The sequence below is a fragment of the Pipistrellus kuhlii genome, unplaced genomic scaffold, assembly GCF_014108245.1.
Source record: "Pipistrellus kuhlii isolate mPipKuh1 unplaced genomic scaffold, mPipKuh1.p scaffold_m20_p_15, whole genome shotgun sequence".
NCBI classification, from domain to species: Eukaryota; Metazoa; Chordata; class Mammalia; order Chiroptera; family Vespertilionidae; genus Pipistrellus; species Pipistrellus kuhlii.
The window spans coordinates 18,930,570-18,956,924 of NW_023425460.1; the positions used below are offsets into that span (position 1 = coordinate 18,930,570).

General features: G+C 40.6%; 1 protein-coding gene across 5 annotated transcripts in view; it reads right to left on the reverse strand.

The window, feature by feature from the left end:
* BICC1 (BicC family RNA binding protein 1) overlaps positions 1-26,355 on the reverse strand; it is a 223,900-nt gene that overhangs the window by 133,360 nt on the left and 64,185 nt on the right. For all 5 annotated transcript variants that reach the window (XM_045581860.1, XM_045581859.1, XM_036438416.2 and 2 more), the window contains exon 2: positions 19,498-19,544. In XM_045581860.1, coding sequence (XP_045437816.1) covers positions 19,498-19,544 — 47 coding nt within the window. The remainder of the gene's footprint in view (positions 1-19,497; positions 19,545-26,355) is intronic.

The following is a 26,355-nucleotide window of genomic DNA, read 5'->3' on the forward strand; positions in this document are numbered from 1 at the left end:
ATCCTTAATGGCCGAGATTTCTTAAATGAGTTGGTCTAAGTGGGAGGGGAAAGAACTGCTTTTGAAGACTGAAGTAAGTACTTAAGGAAGCTTTCTGTGTAGGCAAAGCAAAGGACTAAAAGTTAGCTGTCCCCTGAACTTAAAAAAATTGAAGAGCTCTTTTTTTCACATGATGTGCTCATCCACTGTAACAAGCCTTGCCCCACGTCAGGACCATGTACATTCCCTGTCTCAGATGTACTGTGATTATTTTATTTGCTTGTTTCCTTTTATTTTGTCTGTACCCTTCAGTAAAATTTCTCTTTGCTCCCTAACAGCAGAGCTTATATCTGAAATGCTCACCATTGTATTTCAAGCCAAACATAGTAAAGGGCTCAAAAATTGTTTTAATAAGTATTGAATAAATTCATAATTTCATTCATTCAATCAATAAATATGTAATGAATAAATTCCGAGGCTGCAACAACCATTTTAAGATTTAACAAATGTCTATAAACTACTTAGGTAACTTCTGGTCTGTAGAATTCAAGAACTCAAAAAAAAGGAGAGAATGAGAGTCTGTGGTTTCTTTATAATCTAACTAGAGGCCTGGTGCACAATATTGGTGCGCTGGAGGTGAGGGGATCCTTTAGGCCAGCCTGTGCCCTCTCCCAGTCCGGGAACCCTAAGCCTGCAGGCAGACAGCCCCCCTCCCTGCTTTCCCTCTTCCCCAAAGGGTCCTTAGCACTACTGCAGAGGCAGGAGATGCCCCGCCACCGCCAATGCACTGGCCAGCCATGAGCCCGGCTTCTGGTTGAGCATGCTCCCCCTGTGGGAGCACACTGACCACCAGGGGGCAGCTCTTGCATTGAGCATCTACTTCCTGGTGGTCAATGAACATTATAGCAACCAGTCGTTCTGCCATTCGGTCCACTTGCATATTCAGGTTTTATTATACAGGACTAGAGGCCCGATGCATGAAATTCGTGCAAGGGGCTCAGCCCTCGCAGCTGCGGCAGCTGGGCTTGGCCCCAGGCAACCGCAGCAGCTGCCTCAACCTTCACAGCCCTAGCTTCGTCCAGAAGGTCTTCTGGAAGGATGTCTGGTTTAATTAGCATATTATGCTTTTATTATTATAGATGATTTAAAATGCCTTAAAACTGTATAGATAAAGAAGCCACAATACAGCCTTCTTCAATATGAATAAAGACCAATTACTACATTTCATGATAGCCCTACCTGTTTATGGGTAAACATTTTGGTTCAAGCATTCTACAATAACTTTGGTTTCTTTGTATAAAACCAAACACCTTTAAAATATCCAAAGAGCAAATTCTGCAAAGAATGTGGTCACTAAACAAAGGTAGTACATATGATATAAACCAGGAACAAAAATCTGTTAATAGCCCAAGTGCCCATTGGTAGATGAGTGGATAAAAGACCTGTGGTACCATGGAATACAGCATGGAGATTATTGTAATAAGTGAAATAAGCCAGTCAGAGAAAGACAAATATCACATGACCTCATTTATAGGTGGAATCTAATAAACAAAATAAACTGGTGATCAAATGAGGTCCAGAGATATGGATACATGGGACAGACTGACAGATCTCAGAGGGGAGGATTGAAGGAAGGGGGGTGGGGAATGGGAAGAGATTAACCAAAGAACATATATATGCATAACGCATGGACACAGACAATAGTGTGATGAAGGCCTGGGGTGGGGCAGGGATTAGGTGGAGGGGGGCAAAAGGGGAAAGGAATGGGGGACATCTATAATACAATTTTTTAAAAAAAGAAAGAAAAGAAAAAAGAATTACACTGTTGAGTCAATTCCTTTCTAACTCAATCCTTTCTGAGACACATATATTGTTTAAATTGCTATATATTGCCTCCATCAGAAAAAGGAGAACAAAATGTTTTCTTATGCTTAATGAAAAATTACCATTTCTGTCCAAAACTTAATTAGCAAGAACTTGCTGCCATAAGGCTCAGGACAACTCATGAATCTCTTGTACCTGACTCCATTTCTTATTACCACATGGTTTCTGAAACCATTAACTTGGATTAATTTCAATGGCAGGCTTACTTAGCAACTGCTTTCGCACTCGAAGACCTTCCTGTTGACTTATCTTGCTGGGGAGTTTGGGAAAATAAAAGTCTTGGCAAATAGAAGAGTGCTCCATAAATCTCACATGAAGAACAAATACGCTCTATGAGCTGCTACCTGAAGCCTGTTTTGATTTATTGGGAACAATTACAGTATGGACCTAGACATGTGCACTGAAAAACAGAATACCAAACTTGAGACACCAGATGGTCCTCCCCCTCCTTTATGAAAAAGAAACCAGAGCCCGACCAGTGTAGCTTAGTGGCTGAGCATCAGCCATGAACCAGGAGGTTTCGGTTTGATTCCCAGTCAGGGCACATGCCCAGGTTGCAGGCTACATCCCAATGTGGGGTGTGCAGGAGGTAGCCAATCGAGGATTCCCTCTCACCACTGATGTATCTCTCCCTCCCTCCCTCTCTCCCTCCCTCCCTTCCTCCCTCTCTCCCTCCCTCCCTTCCTCTCCCTCCCTCTCCCTCTCCTCCTTCTCTTTCTCTTTCCCCTTCCTCCATCCTTCCCTCCCTCTCTGAAATCAATAAAAATCTATTTTTTAAAGTTCAGTTTGCCCTGATAATTTTTTACTGGTAGCAAACCTCATCCACCCATAGGAATAACAGTATTTCTAATAGTGAACACCCATCTTATCGCTAAAGAACTTAACCATCTCAAGAAAAAAAGAAAAAAAAAATCTCCACTAGATGGAAAAAAAACTTCTATTCTAAAATGCAAAAATATGAGCATATTTAAATAAAACAAACCAACAAATAGAATCTTTTCCCAATATAGGAAACCAGAAAGTACCATCCTCAAATAAAAGATACAATGACAACTTCAAACTGAGAAGAGGTGCCGATATCATAGAATTGTGTACAGCTTTCCCAGCCAACTGAAGACAGGGACCCTCGTCCTAAAACGGTAACAGCCCTGCAGCCTTTCCTCCACCTCAAAGACACCAGCACTGGCCTGGAAAAAGCTCTCTGTGGAGTCAAATAATCCCTCACATCTGTTCAGTGCTTTTCACTTTCAACTGATATGTGTTTGCTTTAAACAACTCTGTGAGGAATTGTCCCCATCTTGTGAAAGTAAGAGAACCTGGGCAAGTCAGGTGCCAAATGACTTTGCCAAGACTTCACAGTTCGACTGAGCTGGGATTCGAACCCAGATCTCATGGCTCCTAGTTCAGTGTTTGTTGTATTAACATCCATTATTTGTTTTGCCCACTGATTGATTCAATACAACAGAATGGCATGAATTAGGGGAGGGAAGAAGTGGGGAGAGGAGAAGAAGGGAGGAGGGAGAAGGAGAGGGGGAAGAAGAGAGTGATGTGTGAAGAAATGCAAACTACAATAATCTCTGGAACATCCAAGGTTTAAAACCCCGGTTTCCTAGACATACACACCTCCAGAGCATCTCTTTGTGTACTGGGAGTGTGAAAAACAAGACAGCACTATCTCTTAATGCCTTGATCTATTTTTGAGCAGCAATATAAAATTTACTGTGTGCTTTTTTTTTTTTTTTCCATTGTGAAAGGACCTGCTACTTTTTTTCTTGAAAGAGCACCTGGATTTTTAAAAGGTGGAAACTGTTCACAGTGAAAAGAACAGTGGATTGAGTTTCCTCCTCAGCTTCAAGAATTACATAATTATATGACTCGAACAGATCATTTTAAATTCTCTAGATCTTGTCTTCCTCATATGTATTCTAAAATAGGAAACCTCTAAGGTCCCTTTCAATCCTACAATATCATGATTCTAAGGAGTTACTTAGCCCCGAACATGCACAGAGCAATGTGGAGGCCTCTAGATCCTTGAGTCTCTCAAGAGCTCATAGCTGCACTATGAGTACATCAACTCAAAAAAGCAGAACAGTAATGCAAGAACAGTAACTTTTTAATAAATTCTAAACAAAGGGCAGTATAAAATAAATGGCAACTGTCAATGTAGACTGGGCCAATCAAGCATATCCCACAAAAGAGTGGAACTTTTAGCAATACACCTGGAGAGGATGAGAGATACAGACAAAAGGAGGACTTTCTCGGTGGGTAAATGTTTTTATCTACAGCCACAAGAATCAGGACTAACAGGGGTTTCAGGATGCCACTGGCTGGTACAGGGGTATTGCATTGTGGGACAATGGGAGATAAAGCTAAAGAGCAGGAAGTAAACAAATTGTAATAATACTCAATGCCAAACGTGGATATTTAGCTTCATCTGGGAGGCGATGGAGAGGTGTTAAAGAAACTCTGAGCCGGGAAATAAAGCAACAACTGTAGTTGGATTCATATTCACTGAAATACTCTCTCATCTCTATCCTTACAGTCTCTGAAGAAACACACTTTTAAGAAAGACTGCCCCATGAAACTACATCACATCCAGCCCTAACACAGATCTTGCTTAATGGAAAAAAGACATTTTCAAGTGATTCTCTGATTGTTTCATTCTGTAGACCAGCCATTTTCAACTGGTGTGCTGCAGAATTTTAAAGCATGCAGTAACTGACTAGTCCCAGGGGCAATGGCTTCTTTTCCCTTAGACAAGTGGTAAGCAAACTCATTCGTCAACAGAGCCACATATCAACAGTACAACGATTGAAATTTCTTTGGAGAGCCAAATTTTTTAAACTTAAACTACTTCTAACACCACTTCTTCAAAATAGACTTGCCCAGGCCATGGTATTTTGTGGAAGAGCCACACTCAAAGGGCCAAAGAGCCGCATGTGGCTCACAAGCTGCAGTTTGCCAACCACTGTCTTAGACTATCAAATAAAAAATAACAACAGCCAACACACACAATAGCTATCCGGTGTGCATAAATCAAAGTTGTACTCATTATTGCCTTGGTCTGTGTGTTCAGTGGTTAGAGCTGAAAATGATGTGGGTTCGATTCCCGACCCCAGTTGGGACATGCATGGGAGGCAACCAAATCAATGTCTTTCTCACATCGATGTCTCTCTCTATACATATACAGCTTTCCCTTCCCTCCTTTCTTTCCCTTCCCTCCTTTCTTACTTCCTTCCCTTCCACTTTCTTTGAAAATCTATAGAAAAAATATCCTCAGGTGAAGATTAACAAAAAATTTAAAAATAAAAAATTATACCTACTTTTTTTTGTCAGATCAGCAAAAAATATACTTTTGTGTACTGCAGCACTGTAGCAATTAGTTCACGTGTGCCATGAGATGAAAAAGGTTCAAAATCACTGCTGTCAAACAAATTTTCAGCAAGGAAAAAAAAAAAGACTTGATCAAACAATATTGTGAACTGCTGCACATTATATTCCTCTAGCAGTTTCACAAAATGCAATTAACTGCCACATTAAGTCTGTAAGAAGTTGTGCAGGAAACAACTTTTAAAAATAGTGCATTTATTAACTTAATGCAGAATGAGTGTTTCACAGCATACCCTCTTGAAAATCATACAGTGAAACATTTAGTCCTAGGAGAATGAAACTCGCCAGAAAGTGAAATCCGCTAGTAACTGACAGACACACACAAAACACAAAATCCCTTCCCCTCTAACTCAGCACTGGAGACCAATAGAAGCTTACATTTCCTCTTTACACTTGTCCATACCCCACAGCAGTGGTTTCCAAAGTTAGCTGCATATTAAACTCACCTGGGAACTTAAACACACACACACACACATACACACACACACACACACACACACCAAAAAAAACTAATGCCCAAGCTTTACTTCCAGAACAATTAAATCAGAATCTGTAGTTTGGGAATCAACAGTTTTTCAATGGTCCAAATGAGACAACACTGGGACCTGGGCCCAGGACCCCAAGGACACCAGATGGCTAGAAGAAACACAAAAATGTCACTACTGCTCCACAACCTACTCAAACATGCAGAGGTGGCCGATTGTATCTCCTTTCTAACTGCCTGCTGAAACGACTGACCTGATTGCGCCATTGATCAAGGTTTGACGACTTGGGGGGGGGGGGGGAGAGCAGTAATGAGCAGTCTGCCACTTTGCCCCCCCAGCCACAGGTGGAAATGAAAGGACCAGGCCAGGCAGCTGGAAAAGGAAGTCCCGCCTCCCTCAACTCTGAAATGGAACATTTTGTAAGCCTGTCTTTTTTTCAAAAAGCCTGCCCACTTTGTCACCAGCTTATAAAGGTAGCCAAGCCCCCAAGTCAATTCAGAGGACCTTCCTTCCCTGTGTGCTGCCTCCCATGTGCCTGAGCATAAGCTCAATAAAACGTGTCTGGAAATGTCTCTGGGGTTTCCTCTCGATCTCGGTCTTAGGGAACCCAAGAACCCCAATGCAGGTAACACAGGCAAAGCTACAGGGAGGAGGGCTACAGATTTCTGCTGTGTATTAGGCGTTTACTATCCCTAAAATGGTCAGTGGTGGAGTCAGGAGAAATGGAAAAGGGAAAGTGAATTCTAGTTAATAATTCAGCTAGAAAAAGCTGGCCCTGAAAAACTGAGAATGCACTATATTTATTCTGCACAGGATCCCAGGTCTCAAACAGTCTTGGCCTTCTCTTCTCTGTACTTCCTCATCACACCGGCGGTTTCGTGCTAATACTAGAGTGTGCTCAGCTGATCGCCGACAACTCCTTTAAGGGAATCTTTCATTTTATCCAAACGGAACCAAATTTCCTATTCTTTCCCAAACCTGAATTATTGGTACCTATTTCCCAAACGCTGTAAGTACGATTTCCATAACCCATAGCCAGGCGTCAACTGCGGAGCCAAAACTTTCCACTGTCTTCCTGGAAAAGACGTGTTTTAAAACTGCACACAACAGAAGGTTCGGGACTTGGTGAAACGATGCTAACTATTTATTTTATAGCCATCATTCCAAGCTTGGAAATTTTATCATCCAAACTGCAATGAATGTATTATTATAACAGTTGAAAACTCGTGTTTCAAAGCATGGTTAAAAATTAATCTTCCTGAAAATGCATTTATTATCCAGGAAAGTAGTGAGAAGACAAAAAGTAGGATGCATCCCTACACCCAGCATTCATAAGGAAGTCAGAAGCTGCAAGACAAACCACAGTGCAAAATGCGTGAGTATCCCGGCCATCCTTTTCAGCGTGCATCATCTTCAAGTAGACAATGGGCACACAATACAATCCTCTCCATTTAACCTGGATTTCAAATCCTTCCACTCATCCTCTCAACCTTCCACTTGAGTCTGTGAGTCCTTAGCTCAGATGAAACGACATAATGGCAGGGTCCCTTTTAACTTAAGTGTCCTCAGGGCTAGAGGGCAGACAAACACTCTCCTCTGAACCTTAAGGCATCTCGCTGGTTCCTTCTGCCAGAAATGCCTTTCCACCTTGCCTCCATTAAGACACTTAGGGCATGCATCACAGGTCTATAGATGAGATAACCTAACCTAATTTAAACTCTGCCGTCTCCTCAGGGATCTCCTACAAAAGCTTTCCTAACCTTATCCTATTAGTTATACTCTTTTAACCTGCCCTTCACAGCCCTGCTCAGACCCTTGCTCCTAAGGGCAGCCTTCCTGGGGTGCTCAGAGCAGAACGAATCACTCCTTCAGGTCCCTCTAGTATACGGTCCTGCCACGATGAGGGGTCCTCATGTGCCACGCCTCCCCTGGGGTATGACCTTCTTAAAAACAGGAGCCGTACCACCACCTTTTCTTCTCTACCATCCTGCACCTAGCAAGGGCCAAGCTCACAGAGGACAGGAGATGCCTCCCGAATGGACGGCATCCTTCGCACCTTGCAAAGTCCGTATGGAATCGCTCCCTCTAACCCCTTCTCCTAAGCATCTTCCTCCCCTCGGCTTGAAAGCTCTTTGAAAGTGGAAATTATTTCTTCTGTAGCATCCCCATGCAACCTACAAGACAACAGGAGCATTTTCAAGGTTCACAGGTCGTAAGGTAGCTCACCAGATTTTTTTTTAATATATTTTATTTATTTTTTACAGAGAGGACGTGAGAGAGATAGTTAGAAACATAGATGAGAGAGAATCATCGGTCAGCTGCCTCCCGCACAGCCCCTACTGGGGATGTACCCAAACCAAGGTACATGCCCTTGACTGGAATCGAACCTGGGACCTTTCAGTCTGCAGGCCGACGCTCTATCTACTGAGCCAAACTGGTTTCGGCAGCTCACCAGATTTTTTATTTACGAGAGGAATACTAATGAGAAGGGATAGTCCAATGAGGAGAAAGACGTATCCACATTTCAATGGAGCACTGAGAAATCCTCTTTCCTCGATTTTGTTAATATCTACTCCCTCTCAACGGACTTGCTGAAGCCAAGAAACACTCGGGCTCTCCAAACCTCCCCGCCGAGGGAATATGCCACGGAAATCTCACACAGCACCTCCTATCGACTTACGCATGAATTTGGACCATTGTCTTAGAAAAACCCCACAGAAAAACAAAACAGGAAGGAGTCCTACTTAAGAAAACAACTCCAGACTCTCTGAGCTTCAAGCTTTCTGATTCACAGGGGATCGAGGTTCTCTGGTAACTCCAGAGTAAACAGGCGCATGGGAAGGGAAGCTGGGTTTCTTCCCTCTCGAAAAATTAATTGATGGTGAACTCAAGAAAACCGAGAAGAAAACAATAAAAAGCCTTTATGTTTTTGCCTGCAGTTGGTTTCATCCCTGGCTAACTCCCTTCCTTCCCCACCCATCATCACTTTAACCAGACAGAAGCAGAAAATCTGAATGACTGAGTGATAATCTAGGTTGACAAAAAGTACTAAAAGTGGTCATTGGAAGGAAAGACATCCTTAAATCTTTTTCCTAGACCAATTTTGATTTCACCAAGAAAAAAGAAAAAAAAAGCAAGGCAATAAAATCTTATTTTTCCACCACTTAAAGCGCCAAAAGGCAGCTCCTTTCAAAAAATTTACACCCACAGAAATTTAAAAAACGGCGAAAGAACTAGTTTGGGACAAGCCACAACTGCTAAACATAAAAAATGAGCGAGTAACATTCAAGATGTTTAATGATTTAATTCAAGGATCATATTACAAAGCGTTCTCGTTAACTACTCTTAGGAAAAACAGAAAATGTTTTATACTGTACGAATCCCTCTGCATGTTGGCTGACTACAGACTACCCACAAAAAGTGTAATATTGACTAAAACAGTATTAATGCCAACGGTCACGGAGAAGGAAGACATTGTAATCTGAACAACGAAAGCCTGTAATGAAATCACTTTTGGGGAAAATAAGGACAATAGATACTTCTTCCACCTAAGATATTAACAGCAATGAGCCTATTATTTCTTTAAAAAATGCTGGCAACTGACTAGCAAAAAGGCACACACCCTGAATGAGACTAGCACTTTTTTTTTTAATATATTTTATTGATTTTTTATAGAGAGGAAGGGAGAGGGGAGGGATAGTTAGAAACATTGATGAGAGAGAAACACCAATCAGCTGCCTCCTGCACACCTCCTACTGGGGATGTGCCCGCAACCAAGGTAATATGCCCTTGACTGGAATCGAACCTGGGACCTTTCAGTCCGCAGGCCGACGCTCTATCCACTGAGCCAAACCAGCTACGGTGAGACTAGAATTCTCATACAGTATATACATTACACAGAGAGAGTGTTCATCATACACTGATACAATGTATTTTCCCGTTTTAAAACACACTGTGGTATTGCTGCTATTTACATATTTTAAAGACGGGTTTGCGGGAAATGTCTACGTCTTATCTAAGAGCACTGCTTCCATAAAGATATAACTTAATGAGTCACTCATGGAGGGGTTGAACTACTGCACACACACACACACACACACACACACACTCACACACACACCAAATTTTGTTAAAGTCTGAATGAATAAACCTGTGGAAGAGAGAATGACCGTGCAAGTATTCAAGTCCCTAAATGCCTTTTATGTGTTTTAGTTGGTTTCTTTCTTTTTTTAATATATATATTTTATTGATTTTTTTTTTTTTTACAGAGAAGAAGGGAGAGGGAGAGAGAGTCAGAAACATTGATGAGAGAGAAACATCAATCAGCCACCGCCTGCAACCCCCCCACTGGGTACGGGCCTGCAACCAAGGTACATGCCCTTGACCGGAATCGAACCAGGGACCCTTCAGTCCCCAGGCCGATGCTCTTATCCACTGAGCCAAACAGGCTAAAACTAGTTTCTTGATTACCAGGCCTCATCGCATTATTCAACCCCATGAGGAGGGAAGGGGACAAGACTGCCAGGACACCTGCTGGCCCCCACGGGAGAAGCATCACAACCTGGGCGGGCTCTGCAGGGGTCTCTCCCACCTCTGGTCTATCTGTGCTCTCTGGGTGCTGCCCTGTGTTCCCTTCCAGGGACAGGTTTCTTCTGCTTACTCCCAGCTTCTTCTCCCTCACTACTCCAGGTTTCTCATGGCCAACACTGTCCCTCCTGGCTTCCGCCTACACCCATCCTACCTTCCAGGCCATTCCCATTTCCACTTTAGGTCTTACTAGTAGCTTCCTGATTTATGAGAGACAAATCTCACTCGGAGAGTTTCCAGAGCCAGTCACAGTCATGGCCAGTGTGTACAGAACGGTCAGCCTTGGGACTGGAGCCCACATCTGGGCCCATCAGCTGAGGCCGGAAGGGCTGGGAGGCAGTTAGGTGGTACACAATTGGCTAGCTCCTCTGCTTTTCCATGCTATTGTTTTGGGGAAGGCAGGCATAGAACCACAGAAACCACAAAATAGATAAATTATAAAGTAGCATTCAGAGACAAAAAAAAAAAAAAAAAGGAGAGGTTAGAGTCAAATTAACCCGAGGGTAAATTCTAAAGCAATCTATTTTGTCTAAATAAGATAAAAATATTAAACATATCAAGCAAAAAGCTGGAGTTTAAAAAAAGGATCCCAATATTAAGAAAAGACTTTTCATGGGATGCCAACAAACCATGATTGTAACTCTTGCAGGGAGAATAAAAGCGGAAAATAACAGTACAAACTTCAGAACGACCAACCTTAAATGTGATTGTGAAGTCTTGACTGTTTAAACAAAACATGGGGGACAAATCTATGCCTTCTGTTACTGTATTAATTTGTCTCCCACCTTTTGGTTGTTCCTCTAATGCACCACAACTACCTAATTCACAGCCCTGCTTACCAACACTGGCAACTATAGATACAATTTCTCTCATTATAAAAGCCTAGCCTGCCCACAAGGGCATCACTGCTGATTTAAAGAAAATCATTTTTTTATTAATAACAATAGTTAAACAGAGCTGTTTGTGGGTGTTTTTTGTTTTTTGTTTTTAAGACAAAGGAACTCTTTCCCTAACTGGTTTGGCTCAGTGGCTAGAGCATCGGCCTGTGGACTAAAGGGTCCCAGGCTTGATTCTGGGCATGTACCATGGTTGCGGGCACATCCCCGGGGGGGGGGGGGGGGGGGTGCAGGAGGCAGCTGATCGATGTTTCTAACTCTTTATTCCTCTCCCTTCCTCTTTGTAAAAAAATCAATTTTATATATATATATATATATATATATATATATACACACACACACACACACACACACACACACACACACACACACACACACACACACACACCACACACACTTTTTAAGGCACTCTAAGTCCTGGCTTTCACAAACTAGCTGTCCAATCTGAACAACAACAAAAATCTCAACCCAAGACTATTCAGATTGCTGTCTAAAAGAAAAAGATACCATCGCGACATCCAGCTTTAAAAAGTACCAATTCTTCCCCAGCTGGTGTGGCTCAGTGGTTGAGCATCAACTATGAACCAAAAGGTCACAGTTCGGTTCCCCGATAAGGGCACATGCCTGGGTTATGGGCTCAATCCCCAGTGTGGGGCATGCAGGAGACAGTCGATCAATGATTCTCTCTCATTGTTGATGTTTCTTCTGTCTCCCTTCTTCTCTGAAATCAATAAAAATGCATTTTTAAAAAAATACACAGAACGCACTGGTCCTTCAGTGAGCCCACTTTAAACCCGTGTAGCTTAAAGCTCTCTATTAAATGCCATCGTGTCCACTCGAGTCGCATGAAAAGGCGCTGCACAGGCCCCTCACACTATGGACTGTCATCCCGAGGCTCATAACCTCCATCCCAGGTAACCCTACGGAGTCCACAAGGAAGAAACAAAATCACACAGGAGTTCTGATGACTAAGTCACAGAAAGAGGTGGGGGCTTTGAAAGGGGTACTTTGTATACTTCCATATTCTGGAAACCACAACTGACCCCACAGTCTCCAAGGCAAATGCCAAGCCAAGAGCTTAGAGTGAGAGACAGAACCTGTGAGTTACGTGTAAGTGGGTCTTTACCTGCCAGTCTGAAATCAAGTCTCCTTATGTTATACCATGTACCTCGCGATCACATTGGAGCCAACCTTTCCTCTTCAATTGGATGAAGAATGGCAAGAGAGGCCTCTTCTTCATGCCTGTGACCCGTTCACAGTGCCTGAACATGGTACAGTCTTCAGCTCCTTCTGAATCATCTCCATATGGTGGTGACTACGGCCTCCCTCTCTGTAACTCTACTGCTCAGGCCTCATCCAAAACATCACATGAAGATACCACTGTCACACTTAAAATGGGACATTTTTATTGACTCTGGAAAGTCAATAGAATGGTGAGGGGTCTGAAAAATAAGTCATAAGCTAAATAAGAAACTAAATCCTTAGGCTGAAGAAAACAGGGCATAGAGATGTAAACACCGTCTTCCACTTTTCCTGTAATTCCACATGGCAAATCAAGGGCACATGGGTTTTAAGCATTTACAACCAAACTTTCAGCAGATATTGATTTAAAATGATGGTTCACTTTAAGAAAATTGTGGTAGCAATGAGGGTATATTCACTACCATCAAACACCCTTGACATCCTCTCAATGGCATACTCTATTCCCATGGTTGCAGAAAGAGGGCGGGGGGGGAGGGGGGGGGAGGGGGGAGCAAAAAACAGCAAATGTGCTTTTCACGAAGCAGCTGTGTGAAGTGACTGCCGAAATAAAAGGCGAGTGTACACCATTATGGCAGAGCTCTACAGCATGCTGGAGAAAACAGCCCGACCCCCAGGCTTCTCGTGTTCAAATGAACACAAAGACGGGACTAAAGAATGAATGAATGCCAAGCAAATCGCTTCTTCTTTTACTTTATCTTTTCTCACTAATCCTTAGTTACTAGACTCCTGACAGAAGACAGAGCAAATGATAAAATATAAAAGAGGACCAATTCTTATCTCTAACAGCCTGTCTAGAGAAGGGCCGAACCACCTGCTTTCTTGGACAGTTCCTTCATGTGATAAGTGTTCCGTTAGCCCTCCTTTGCCAGTATTTTATGAAAACCATGATCACAGGTTCTCCCACTGACTCCTATTCTCAGGGCCATAATGGGGTAGTGACTCAGTGACCCCTGAATGTTAGTTTTAAGGCCTAGGTGTCCATTAGCGATGACATGCATTGGTGATAATCTTTGAGTTTGAAATCAACACTGCAATTCTGCATAGCTTTCTCAGCGTATCTTCAGAACCATGACATCAAATACTGCGATCTTCACTGTATATATACCCTTTAGTAACACTGTGAATCATGAAACAAGTACCAAGATTAAAACTTGTAAATATCCAAATTTTATTAAAATCAAGTTTTAATAAAAATGATTAAGCATAAAGTCTCTGTTGTTAGAATAAGTATATAGTGGGCTATATTGAATTCATGTTAAAATAATTAAATCAAAAACAGATTTCTACTACCTGAGGAATATGAGCTATTCAACACACACAAAATAATGGCCAGTGGAGAAAGTAGAGACAATTTTATTTAAAGTAGAGATTTCTACTGCCTCCTCAATAAAAAGTAGTCCCCATCTAAGACCACCTAATACACTCATTTTGAGGAACAGATGTAGCCAAATATTCCTCCAAGTTATTTTTCCCCAGAAGACAACACTAACTTTCCAGTTTCAAAACGATAAAAGAAATGTTTGCCAAAGAAGGATTACTTTGATGATAATAAAAATATACCACAAAAACCACCAAACTGTGTCTTATTTATTATTAGTCTTACTGTTAGCTTTTGTGAAAGCCATAGTTTATAGGTCAATTTTCCAAACCTACATATTTTAAGAGTATAAAATATCCCCACATTTCAAGTACGTGCTGTGCACTTTGTGGAGGAGGCATGTATATAACCCAGTGCAATGGGAAAGTTGGCCTTCATCAATTATGCTGCTGACTGGGTTTTGTCTTCTTCAGCCATGGGGATTCTAGATCCCTAGTGCATTTTTGCTTTGATGAGTCACATCTGTAATACAATCACTATACTCATCCCCGCCTCATCTACTGCAACACATTTTCCCCTCCAAGATCTGGCCATAGTCATTTCACGAGAGAAATGAAAAAAAAAAAAAAAGAAAGAAAAAAAAAAACGATTAAAAGGAAACAGGACAGACAGTGAGTAAGCCATGAACAACTGCCCAAAAAACTGTAAAAATCCAAGCAGATCATTTCCATGTGTTTCAATTAAAGTTGCCACGAGGGGTGAACAAAGAACTGAGAGGATATTGATAAAGTCGTATCCAAGCCCCCTTTTGTCAGTGTAGTTAGTTAGAGCCAAAGAATAAGGTTACAATAACTGGGGAACTTGAAAAGTTTTAATGCCGGAAAATATCTGGTATAAATCCAATGCGAATAATCTAATTTATAATCCTATCAGGCAATCAGAGAATATTAAAAGGCACTTTATTCACATGTCTATAATAATAAAAGCATAATATGCAAACTGACTAAATGGCCGAACAGTGGAACTACTATCTAGACGACCACACTATTGACACCCATTGGCACCAGGCCAGCCAAGGCAGGTGCTATGCAATTGGGTCAGGGTCCCACCATTGCCCCAAGATTATCACTCTGGAGAGGGAGGTCCAGGCCACCAGTCGGCGGGGCAATCAACTGGGACTGGGGGAAGGGGGCTCCCAGACTGCGAGAGGGTGCAAGCCGTGCTAAGGGACCCCACACATACACACATACACACACACACACACACACACACACACACACACACAAGTGCACAAATTTTGTGCACCAGACCTCTAATTTTTAATATAAACAGAAAGAAGAACTAAGGTTGTATAAACAGTATTTGTTTTTCAAAAGACAAATTAAATGTTTTTCACTTTCTTATACATCAATTACATTCTAATCTACCCAGTTTAGAAATGACTGGTAATAAGAAAAAAAACAGATTTAATAAAAATGCCTAGGCAGTTAAAATCTACACATCAGACTAAGTATCAAAATGTTGTAAATAACATTTATAATTTTAGCAAATTTTTCAGGTTATAGTACCTTTTACTACAAAATCATTTCCTTCATTAAAAGCTGTTATAGGTTGAATTGTGTCACCCCAAAATTCATGTGTTTTCGGAATCCTAACTGTTTCGGAATGTGACCTTGTTTGTAATAGGGTCACGCAGAAGTGATTTTGTTAGGGTGAACCCTAATCCAATATGACCCTCGTTGGGCACAGAGAGATACACACAGAGAAAACTCCATATGGAGATGAAGGCAGATCGTGGGATGACATTTCTACAAGCCAAGAAATGTCAAAGACAGCAAGCAAATCTCCAGAAGCTCGGAGAGAGGCGAGGAACACCCTCCTTCACGGCCTTCAGACGGAACTAACCCCGCTGACTCCCCTGACCTTGGACTTCTAGCCTCCGGAACTGTTAGGCAACACAACAGATTTTTGCTGGTTAAGCCACCCAGGTTGCTGAACATTTTTACAGCAGCCCTAACAAAGTAACATAAAAGGTTTCAAAGCATAGCTCATGAGACATAAAACTGACCACATACATTTTTCCTAACAATCTCTCTTGCTGAATAGTGCTTTGCAAAATCAATATATCCTCCATATGTTTCTCCCCCCTTCTTCCCACCCATTACTGTAGCTATACAAGGCCATGTCAATCAATTTTCTCCAAGGGAATGTAAGAAGAAGTGGCATATGGCACATTCGGGCCTGGCCCTTAAGATTTGGACATGGTGACCCACCTTCAACCATACTGATGAGGTTCACAGTGTGAGGAGCAGGAGAGCTACTTTGCAGAAGGAATCTGGGTCTCTAACTGACAGGATGGGGATGCTCACCTCAGAATGTTACATGAAAGTAAAATAACTCTTTTCCTTAAACCACTCTAGTATTGGGTTTCTCTGCTGTCACAGGTTAGTCTTTTCCCTGAATGGAGTGTCAGAGGAACTAAACTGTTTCAAACACATGCACTAAAGCAGTATACAGAAAACCATATAGATCTCTGAACTATGGCTGAATGGGAAAAGTTTGTGTGTACATATAGTAAATGGAACTATTATTACAGCTTCAAATTTGAGATGATGTATTTCATGATCTTAGTAGTTGTTAAATGACAATTTAAACCCTTTGGGAAATCTACCAATTTTTATTCTTAAATATATTTTTTATTTTTTTAATTGGTTTGTTTTTTTTTAAAGACAGAAGAAGGGAGAGGGAGAGAAAAAGAAAAACATCGATGTGAGAGTGAAACATTGGCTTCCTCCTGCACGCCCCCTCCCTAGGGTCCAGCCTGCAACCTGGGCATGTGCCCTGACCAGGAATCAAACCAGCAACCTTTTGGCACATGGGATGACACCCAACCAACTGAGCACACATCAGCCAGGCCTTCTTTCATTTTCTGAATTTCAAAATTTGTCAGGGAGACTAATTAACTAAGGTTAATAATATTGCTATGATTTACATATATTTTTAAGGTACAAAATACCAACGTATCATAGAAAAACTTTCACACTCCTCCTCCAGACTTAGATTTTTTTTTAAATAATAAGGTAGTCAAACTTTAAATTCAGCTCAAGAGAGGTTTTAATTTTAGTTTGTGATACTCACTTGGAGTCAAAGCCAAAACACATTCTAATAAGCACATAAAGCCTCTGAAGTGCATTACTCCAGAAGAAGAAAAGTATTTTTCAGAGATGCTAATGATCAGCAATATGGCCTATTTCTCGTTCTTAAATGTTTCCCCAAATGTCATTACATGAAACTGGAATATGTGTGACTAGGGGAAGTTCCCGGATGACAATCCAATCCTTCTCCATTACTTCATTCTACTGTCGATGAACCATAATCTCTATTTCTGTCTGGACAAAACAGAAAATTACTCTCCTGGAACTTGGGATGTTTGCCTTTTAGTTAAGATACGGGTTTTTTCCAGAGTTAAGTATCCAAATCCTATATCAACACTTGTCTATCCGAAGACACTTTCTATCTAATGAATTAAAGGAGAAAATGAAATTAAAACTATTCTCATTTAGTTATTCACAGACCTCATTAACCTGAAACCAAGAACAGGATCTACAATTCCAACTCACAGTTTGTGGGATGCACACATGTTCCTGGATTCGAGCATGTGTTTCTATTTAAACTGTTGGAATGTACATAGGGCTCCACAAAGAGTGATAAATATTAACAAATCTTCTAAGAATGAAGGTCCTTTATGACCACATATGCTGTGTTTTTATTCAGCTTTTAAAATGTCTGAGTCATACAAAGCTGAACGGTCTGCTTTCTACATTTATCTGTAAGTTAAAGAACAATGCGGGGAGAGGGGAAAGAATTCCTTCCACAGATATCATCTATTTGTCCCATCACAGCCAACCCAAGACAGAGCTGAGATTTCTGTTCTGTCCTGTTTTCTTCGCTTGTGGCAAGCCTGCCCTAGAGGAAGGCCGGGCATTCTGAAATGCCCAGGTATTAAGGACAAGTTGGATATTAACCAAGGTCAGATACTGCCAAGTCAAAGGATTCGGGCATAGCACATAAAACTTCAACAGCCTGACCCCAAACAGAGATGAAAAACTGTGGTCTGGCACACTCTATATGGCCCACACAGCATTTTTAATTTTTTTTTAATCCCTTTAGGATAATGCCCCCACCTCCCACCTTAAAAGAAGGTATTTCATCATACAGAATATTGTAGCTCACCTTGCACTATGAATCCCTCATATGTTGTGTGCCGAACAAATGTTTGGTGTATGCACGCCACATAAATTCTTCCATCTCTGAGCCTTCCTACATTCTGGGCCTTTGCCTAGAATGTCTTCCAACCCACCCAAGCCTGCCTCTTCACATGGCTAGCGTCCATTCTTCTGAAGACCTCAAGAAGTCCTTCCTTCCTAATCTCCTAAAGTCCCAGTTAAGTGCTTAATCCTCCATGGCCCCAGACTCTCCTGCTATTTCTGTGACAATATCATCAGACACCAGACTAATTCCTTTAGGGCAGGGATGATGCCTTACTCACGTTGGTCTCTCCAGTGTGTAGCACACAGCAGGTGGTAAATAAATATTTTCAGAATGAAGAAATGGCAATATAGGCATCAGCTCTGAAAATATTTGCTTTTAATACTCTTGGCAGAGATTGCAGATGAATGATGAAGTTGACCAAAAAAATAAAGTAGATCACACAGGAGGGGAGAGAATCAAGAGCCTTGTAAAGGCCACGTCTAATTACACAGAGGTGTTTTCCAAAGGATGGATGACCCTCTGCAGCAGTATTTAATCTCATCTATAGCTGCCGCTATATTTTCCCTCTTCCCTTCCCCTTAGGCAGTGGTCAGCAAACTCACTAGTCAACAGAGCCAAATATCAACAGTACAACGATTGAAATTTATTTTGAGAGCCCAATTTTTTAAACAAACTTCTTCAAAATGGACTCGCCCAGGCCATGATATTTTGTGGAAGAGTCACACTCAAGGGGCCAAAGAGCCACATGAGGCTCACGAGCCACAGTTTGCTGACCACTGCCCTAGGGTATCCTACATGTTTGTTCCTACACACACTTTCTAGATCCCAACAGCAAAGACACAAACACAATAAAGCCAAATAAGTTTAAAAAAAAAAAAAACTAGAATCAATTTCTTTAAAACAATAGGCATCTTCCCTTATATAAAACAGTATCCTAAGAAACTGAGCTGATTCAGAATTAGTCAACTGCTCTTGACAGTTTCTCATATTCATTGTTTAAACAGCTCCACTTCTATTTCCGTTTGCTATATGTGAAGGCAGACTGTCTTCACTGAAGACCAGTACTTTCAGAGGACACCCTGGGACAGAAGTGACATGGCAAGTAGGTCTAAAGGTACATCCCACCCACAGTCATGCTTACTGGAAAGGAGGAAAGCTGGCAGCTTTCCTTGTCTGGCAGCCCTCCTTGTCTCCAAGTAAAAACTTCATTAGATTGGCCCAGAAGGAGCCCTTTTAGAACGGTTAAGTGACACATAGTATCCCATCCTTGCCCAGCCATAAGCATCTCTAGCTATCTTGTCAAGAAATAACCTATTCCCTTTCACATGGAAGGGAATGAACATTCAGGGGTTTAATGAACATTAAAAGGCTTAGGTATATTTCTCCTCCATTATCACCAAGGCAGGAGTAAAAAGCAACTTACCTTTTGGAAAAAGTCTTCCCCACTTTTGCCTTTTCCTTCGGCAGCAGCTGTAAAGAAAAATGTATACATTTAATATCGTTCTTTTGTTTTGTTTGTTTTTTTTCAAACCTGTGTATTCAAAAACTCTCAAGTATCAGGCATGAGAATCCAGGGGTAAACAAGATGCCATGCTTGTTCTCTCCAACCTCAGGGTCTGTTAATGAGACCTCATCAGGGATCCCACTTATACAAAAGGAATAAAGAATAAAACACTAGTTCAATCAATTATACTTCCAGCTCCTCTTCCTGTCTGAAAGACACACACATCTCTGTTGTGGCACATAGATGAAAGTAATCTCCTTTCACAGTTACAGAGCTATGAACAAATGCTGCTACCAATATAATCGGCTGTAATGCTCTCAGCACTTCCTGTCTGTAATCAATCCCAGGCCGGAGGCTGCCTTTTCAACTGAGGCTCAGAAAACATGGCCTGCTGAGCTGGGTCAGTGTTATGCTGTGCAATGACTATATTCTCTAGTTGGATTTCTGTTGGCATTACATGCTACTTTAATTCACTCCTTCGCTGGCTTATATAAAGAGGGGGAAAAACACATGAGAATTAAATGGTAATGGTAACGTCACAGACAACAATAAAACTTCATGTGAGATTAATTAAAAGGTCACTGTATTGGAACAGCCTTTTTATATCTAAGTGGTAGCTTATAAATACAGGACAAACACAGCTCTCTATGTTCAAACATCTTAAGATTCTGTGAACACTTTTTTTTTTTTTAATCTGTGGAGGCAAAGGTTGGAAATGTGATTAAAGGGAAAGAGAGGACTTTATCTTGCTTCCAATAGCCTCAAAGTGCATCCTTCAGAGGCTAAACACCAAAGGGGTCTCAGATTCCAGTGAAGAAGAATAGGGATTCACTGGACAAGCCACCCAGGCCTGGACAAAGAAAGGAGCTGGGGCAGTAACTCCTGGAACTTATTAAAATGATTAAAGACTCAAGAAGTAAGACAGGTCATTCTATTTGGTGGAGGATTCAAAACTCAAAGAAATTATCTCTACCCTCAAGGTAATAACAATATTATAAATTATTTTTTCACAAGTTTAGTGTCACACTTTACCTAATAATAGACAAACATGTAAATTGACCGTACCTACCGGTATGCTACACCCACAGCCAATCAGGAGTAAGTATGTAAATCAACATGACAAATATGGTGGGTTAATTTGCACATGCAGGAGCAACCTGGCGAGGTGGGAACCTGCTATGAGGGGAAGTGGGGGCAGAAGGAGCCACAGGAATGGTGCTCTGGCCAGGAGCAGGGACTTGCCAGCTCCCGGGCAGCCTGGAGCGAAGCCAGGGGAAGGAAGGCCTATTCTTGCACAAATCTTCCTGCAACGGGCCTCTAGTTTAAATATAAGACAAGACACCTGCAGTTTGGCAAAAGAGAGCACAGAGGCCAGGTCTCCATGCTTACCAAGGGCTATTTGAAGGAAATGTATGAAAAGAGTAGCTAAAAAGATAAAGAATTAAAGATTATATTCATGTGGCAGGTTAAATAACCCCCTAAAAATGTTCGTGTCCCAATCCATGGACCCTATCAATATGTTACCTTACATGGCAAAGGGTATTTTACAGATGTGAGTAAATTAAGAATCTTGAGATAGGAAGATTATCCTAAGTTATCCATGGGGATCCAATAAAATCACAGGGACCCTTATAAGAAGGAAAAAGAAAGCTAGGAGTCCTAAAAAAAAAAAAAAAAAAAAAAAAAAAGCAATGTGACAATAAGAGACATACAGAAAAGGGTGTGTGACAACAAACAAGAAAGGTGGAGACGAGAAAGATACAGATATGCTATGCTGCTGGCTCTGACGATGGCACAAGGGGCCATAAACCAAGGAATGTCGGTGACCTCCAAAAGCTACAAAAAGGAAATGGATTCTCTTTTAGAGCATCTTGATGCAGCCCAAGGAAACCCATTTCAGACTTCTGACCTCCAGAACTTAAGATAATAAATATATGCCACTACACTTGTGGTAATTTGTTACAGCAGCAAAACACTAATACATAATGCCAATAGCATCATAACTTTACTGTTTGCACAAATACACCATCAACAGAATGAATCAAGTACATACATGTGTGGAAGCACACATTTCCACAGAAAGATTTTTGTGTAGTTAACTACAAATTATGACTTTCTTTCCCTAACTTGGAAATGTATCAACATTAAAGCTTAAAAAAAAAATTAAGAGCAAATTTCTACAAAAGTTTACTCTTTCTAAATAAACTAGCAAATGTGGTTGATCCCAGCTAGAGGAGGTCACCCAGGCAAGGTAAAACATCAGTGCCCAAACCTTATTATGAAGTGCCTTGGAGGAACCTCCGTTCTGCTACCTCTTGGGCTGTCTTTATCTCTAAAGCTAAAAATAGTTAAAAGGGTCCTAATATATAACACAACTGCATGGCAATGAACACTGCCTACCAGGGCACAGCATTCTGAAAAAATTCTAGTGACCTCAAGGAAACTCATCTTTGAAAAGAAATTTCAGAATCCCAAGATATTTTCAAAAGCCTATGAAGGAAGGCAGTTAATCACCCCTTTCACACACATAGGACTCTTATACAACTTGGAATGCATCGGTTAAGATTTCATGATACAACTGTATTTTACTACAGAAACGTCCTTTAGGACACTTATTTTGTTCATGACAAACTCATTATGTCACAACCTTGAAATGCCCCTTCATTCCAGTCTGAAGAGACTTCAGAGACTTCAGCCTTTCAATCCCAGAATGAATAAAAAGGGGGCGGGGGGAATTTCCTTAGTTAGACCCAAACTATAATTAACTTTGTTCCAGAAAAACAACTAAGATTTAACCAGAAAGGTGCACCTTTTAGCAACCTTATGATTTGAGGGGGAGCCAAATGGCAAACTCTCTGGCACCAAAAATTGCTGTTCTTTTTTATTCCAAATGTGTATGTATGAGAAACTCCAAATGCGAGGCTATTTTCCCCTAAATCCTGAGAAGTATCCATTTCCCAAGGCCACAAGTGCCTTAGTGAACGAATCTGGCTGGATTCTTGGTTAGCTCACAGGGACAAGCCATGGCTGGTCCCTGTCACTGGCACTTCACAGGCAGTGTTCTTACCTAATTCCCAGGTTACCAGGTCTCCTGCAGGACTTCCACTGACCACACCCAAGCAAAGCTGTCAAGGCCAAAGAAGCCAATCAAGGGAGAACAATATCTCAACCGAGTATTCTCTCCCCACAGACAGAAATCCTTCTATGCTCAAATATGAAACTGCAATCCTCACAATTACTCTAAAATCTTAATATCAAAATATAAACACTGAAGATGTGAGACTAGGGGGAAGGGGCTTGGGGAACATTATTTTTTTCTCAATATAAACTTGGGTATTATTTTTTCTTTCATTTTTTCTTTATTAATTAAGGTATTACATATGTGTCCTTATCACCCCATTGCCACACACACCCCCACTCATGCCCTCACCCCCCTGTTGTCTGTGTCTATTGGTTAGGCTTATATGCGTGCATAAAAGTCCTTTGGTTGACTTCTCCCCCTTATCCACACCCTCCCTTACCTTCCCCTCTGAGGTTTGACAGTCTGATCGATGCTTCTCTGTCTCTGGATCTGTTTTTGTTCATCGGCTTATGTTGTTCATTATATTTCACAAATGAGATCATGTGATATTTATCTTTCTCTGACTGGCTTACTTCATGTAGCATAATGCTCTCCAGTTCCATCCATGCTCTTGCAAATGGTAAGGATTCCTTCATTTTTACAGCAGTGTAGTATTCCATTGTGTAGATGTACCACAGTTTTTTAATTCACTCATCTGCTAATGGGCACTTAGGCTGTTTCCAAATCTTAGCTATGTTGAATTGTGCTGCTGTAAACATAGGGGTGCATATGTCCTTTCTACTGGTGTTTCTAGTTTCTTGGGATATATTCCTAGTAGTGGAATCACTGAATCAAATGGGAGTTCCATTTTTAGTTTTTTTAGGAAATCCCATATAGTTCTCCACAGTGGATGCACTAGCCTGCATTCCCACCAGCAGTGAAGGAGGGTTCCTTTTTCTCCACATCCTCACCAGCACTTGTCCTTTGTTGATTTGTTGATGATTGCCATTCTGACAGGTGTGAGATGGTACCACACTGTTGTTTTGAATTGCATCTCTCGGATGATTAGTGACTTTGAGCTTGTTTTCATATGTCTCTTGGCCTTTCTTATGTCTTCTTTCGAAAAGTATATATTTAGGTCCTTTGCCCATTTTTTGATTAGGTTGTTCATCTTTCTTTTGTTAAGTTGTATGAGTTCCCTATAAATGTTGAAGATTAAACCCTTATCAATGATAATATTGGCAAATATGTTCTCCTATGCAGTGGGCTTTCTTATTGTTTTGTTGATGGTTTCTTTTGTTGTGCAAAAGCTTTTTATCTTGATGTAGTCCCATTTATTTTCTCTTTAGCTTCCATTGTGCTAGGAGCGGTATCAGTGAAGAAACTGCTTGGGCATATGTCTGAGATTTTGCTACCTGTAGATTCCTCTAGTATTTTTAAGTTCTTATGTTTAAGTCCTCTATTCATTTTGAGTTTGTTTTTGTGTATGGAGTAAATTGGTGGGTGGTCTAGTTTCATTTTTTTTTTTTTCATGTATCTGTCCAATTTTCCCAACACCATTCAATGGAGAGACTGTGTTGACTCCATTGTATGCTCTTGCCTCCTTTGTCAAATATTAATTGAGCATTATTGGTTTGGATCAATTTCTGGGTTCTCTATTCTATTCCATTGGTCTCTATGTCTGTTCTTATGCCAGTACCCGGCTATTTTAAGAACAGTGGCTTTGTAATACAGCTTGAAATCTGGTATTGAGATCCCATCTACTTTGTAGTTCTTTCTCAGCTACAGCTATTCGGGATCTTTTTTTATTCAGGATGAATTTTTGGAGAGTTCGTTCTAGGTCTGAGAAATATGCCATTGGTATTTTAATGGGGAGTGCACTGAAGCTAAAGATTGCTTTGGGTAATATGGACATTTTAATGATGTTGATTCTACCAATCCATGAACATGGTATGTTCTTCCATCTGTTTATGTCTTCCTCTATCTCTTTTTCCAGTGTCCTGTAGTTTTCTTCATACAGGTCTTATACCTCCTTAGTTAAGTTTATTCCTAGGTGTGTGTGTGTGTGTGTGTGTGTGTGTGTGTGTGTATGTGTGTATTTATTTATTTTTTGTGCGATAGCAAATGAGATTGTTTTTTTAGTCCCTCTCTGTAAGTTTACTATTGGTGTATAGAAATGCCATAGATTTTTTTAATATATTTTATTGATATTTTACAGAGAAGGGAGAGGGTTAGAGAGTTAGAGACATTGATGGGAGAGAAACATCTATCAGCTACCTCCTGTACACCTCCTACTGGAGATTTGCCTGTAACCAAGGTACATGCCCTTGACCAGAATTGAACCTGGGACTTTCTTAAAGAGAGTTAATTTTGTATCCTGCTACATTGCCGAATTCATTTATTAAGTCTAATAATTTTTTATGGAGTCTTATCGGTTTTCTATGTACAGTATCATTTCATCTGCAAATAAGGACAGTTTTACTTCTTTTCCAATTTGGATGTCTTTTATGTCTTCTTCTTTTCTGATCGCAATGGCTATAGTACTTCCAGTACTATGTCGAACAGGAGTGGTGAGAGTAGGTATTCCTGTCTTATCCCTGTTCTTAGGGGAAATGGTTTGTTTTTGCTCATTGAGTATGATGTTGGCTGTGGGTTTGTCATATATGGCTTTTATTATGTTGAGGTATGATCCTTCTATTCCCACAAACTTAGGTATTATTTAAGATGGTCATTTTACAGACTCAAAAAAAAAAAAAAACTAAGAAAAGTTCACTCTTTTATTCCACAAATATTTAAATCCTATTCTGGAGAATTAAAATAGTCAACACCATGCCCTCATTTAACTATAATCTTGGCCTATATATCCAAAGCCATCCAACTAGTGAGATAAAGCCAAAATTAAAATTCAGTTCTACAGACAACTTTCCCAAAGATCTTTTCACAGTCACAACTCCACCCAAATTAAACTTAACAGAACTACAATTTAGCTATTCTCACTCTAGTCGGTATGCTAAAATGCTAGTCATTCTACTTTTAACTCAACACTAGAATGAGGTAGCTCATGTTAGGTCTGAAGAATAAAGGTTGCTTCTAGAGAGTTCACTTGAGAATTGGATTGCAAAGAAAAATATGAGGTATAATATCTTAATTCAATGGCTTTCTCTTCAGTATATTTGGAGGTGGAATTGTTGCCTGTGAAATGAGCCAACCCATATTTGATGTCATGGCATTCCTTGACCTTTGAAGTCTGATTATATTCTGTGGTGTAACAGTTCTATTAAGTCTTCACATTCCCATACACTGATATGTCCTCATCTTTTTTATTCCACAGTAACATGAACACACATAATGAGTTAACAGTCTTTTTTCTAACTGACTTTACAATATGACTTCTGCTTGATGTTCCAAAATTTAATCGTTTGATTATATAAACCTTGGATTATTCTTGCCAATGAAAGCAACTGTCTTTATTTTCATGACAAAGAGTAAATTATTTCAATACTACTGAAACATGGCTTCATGGGTTGTGCAGGTAAAGCATTTCATATTTTTAGCTGAACAATTCATTTTTTATGTTTATTATAATTTCTCCAGTGCTTTGCCATATTTTATTTCATATTTTTGCTTCACAAGAAATATGGGATGGCAAAAGCCATGGCCAATAAAAACAGCAGAAGTTGAAACAGGTGTAAACTATTACAGTCCCCCAAACTACA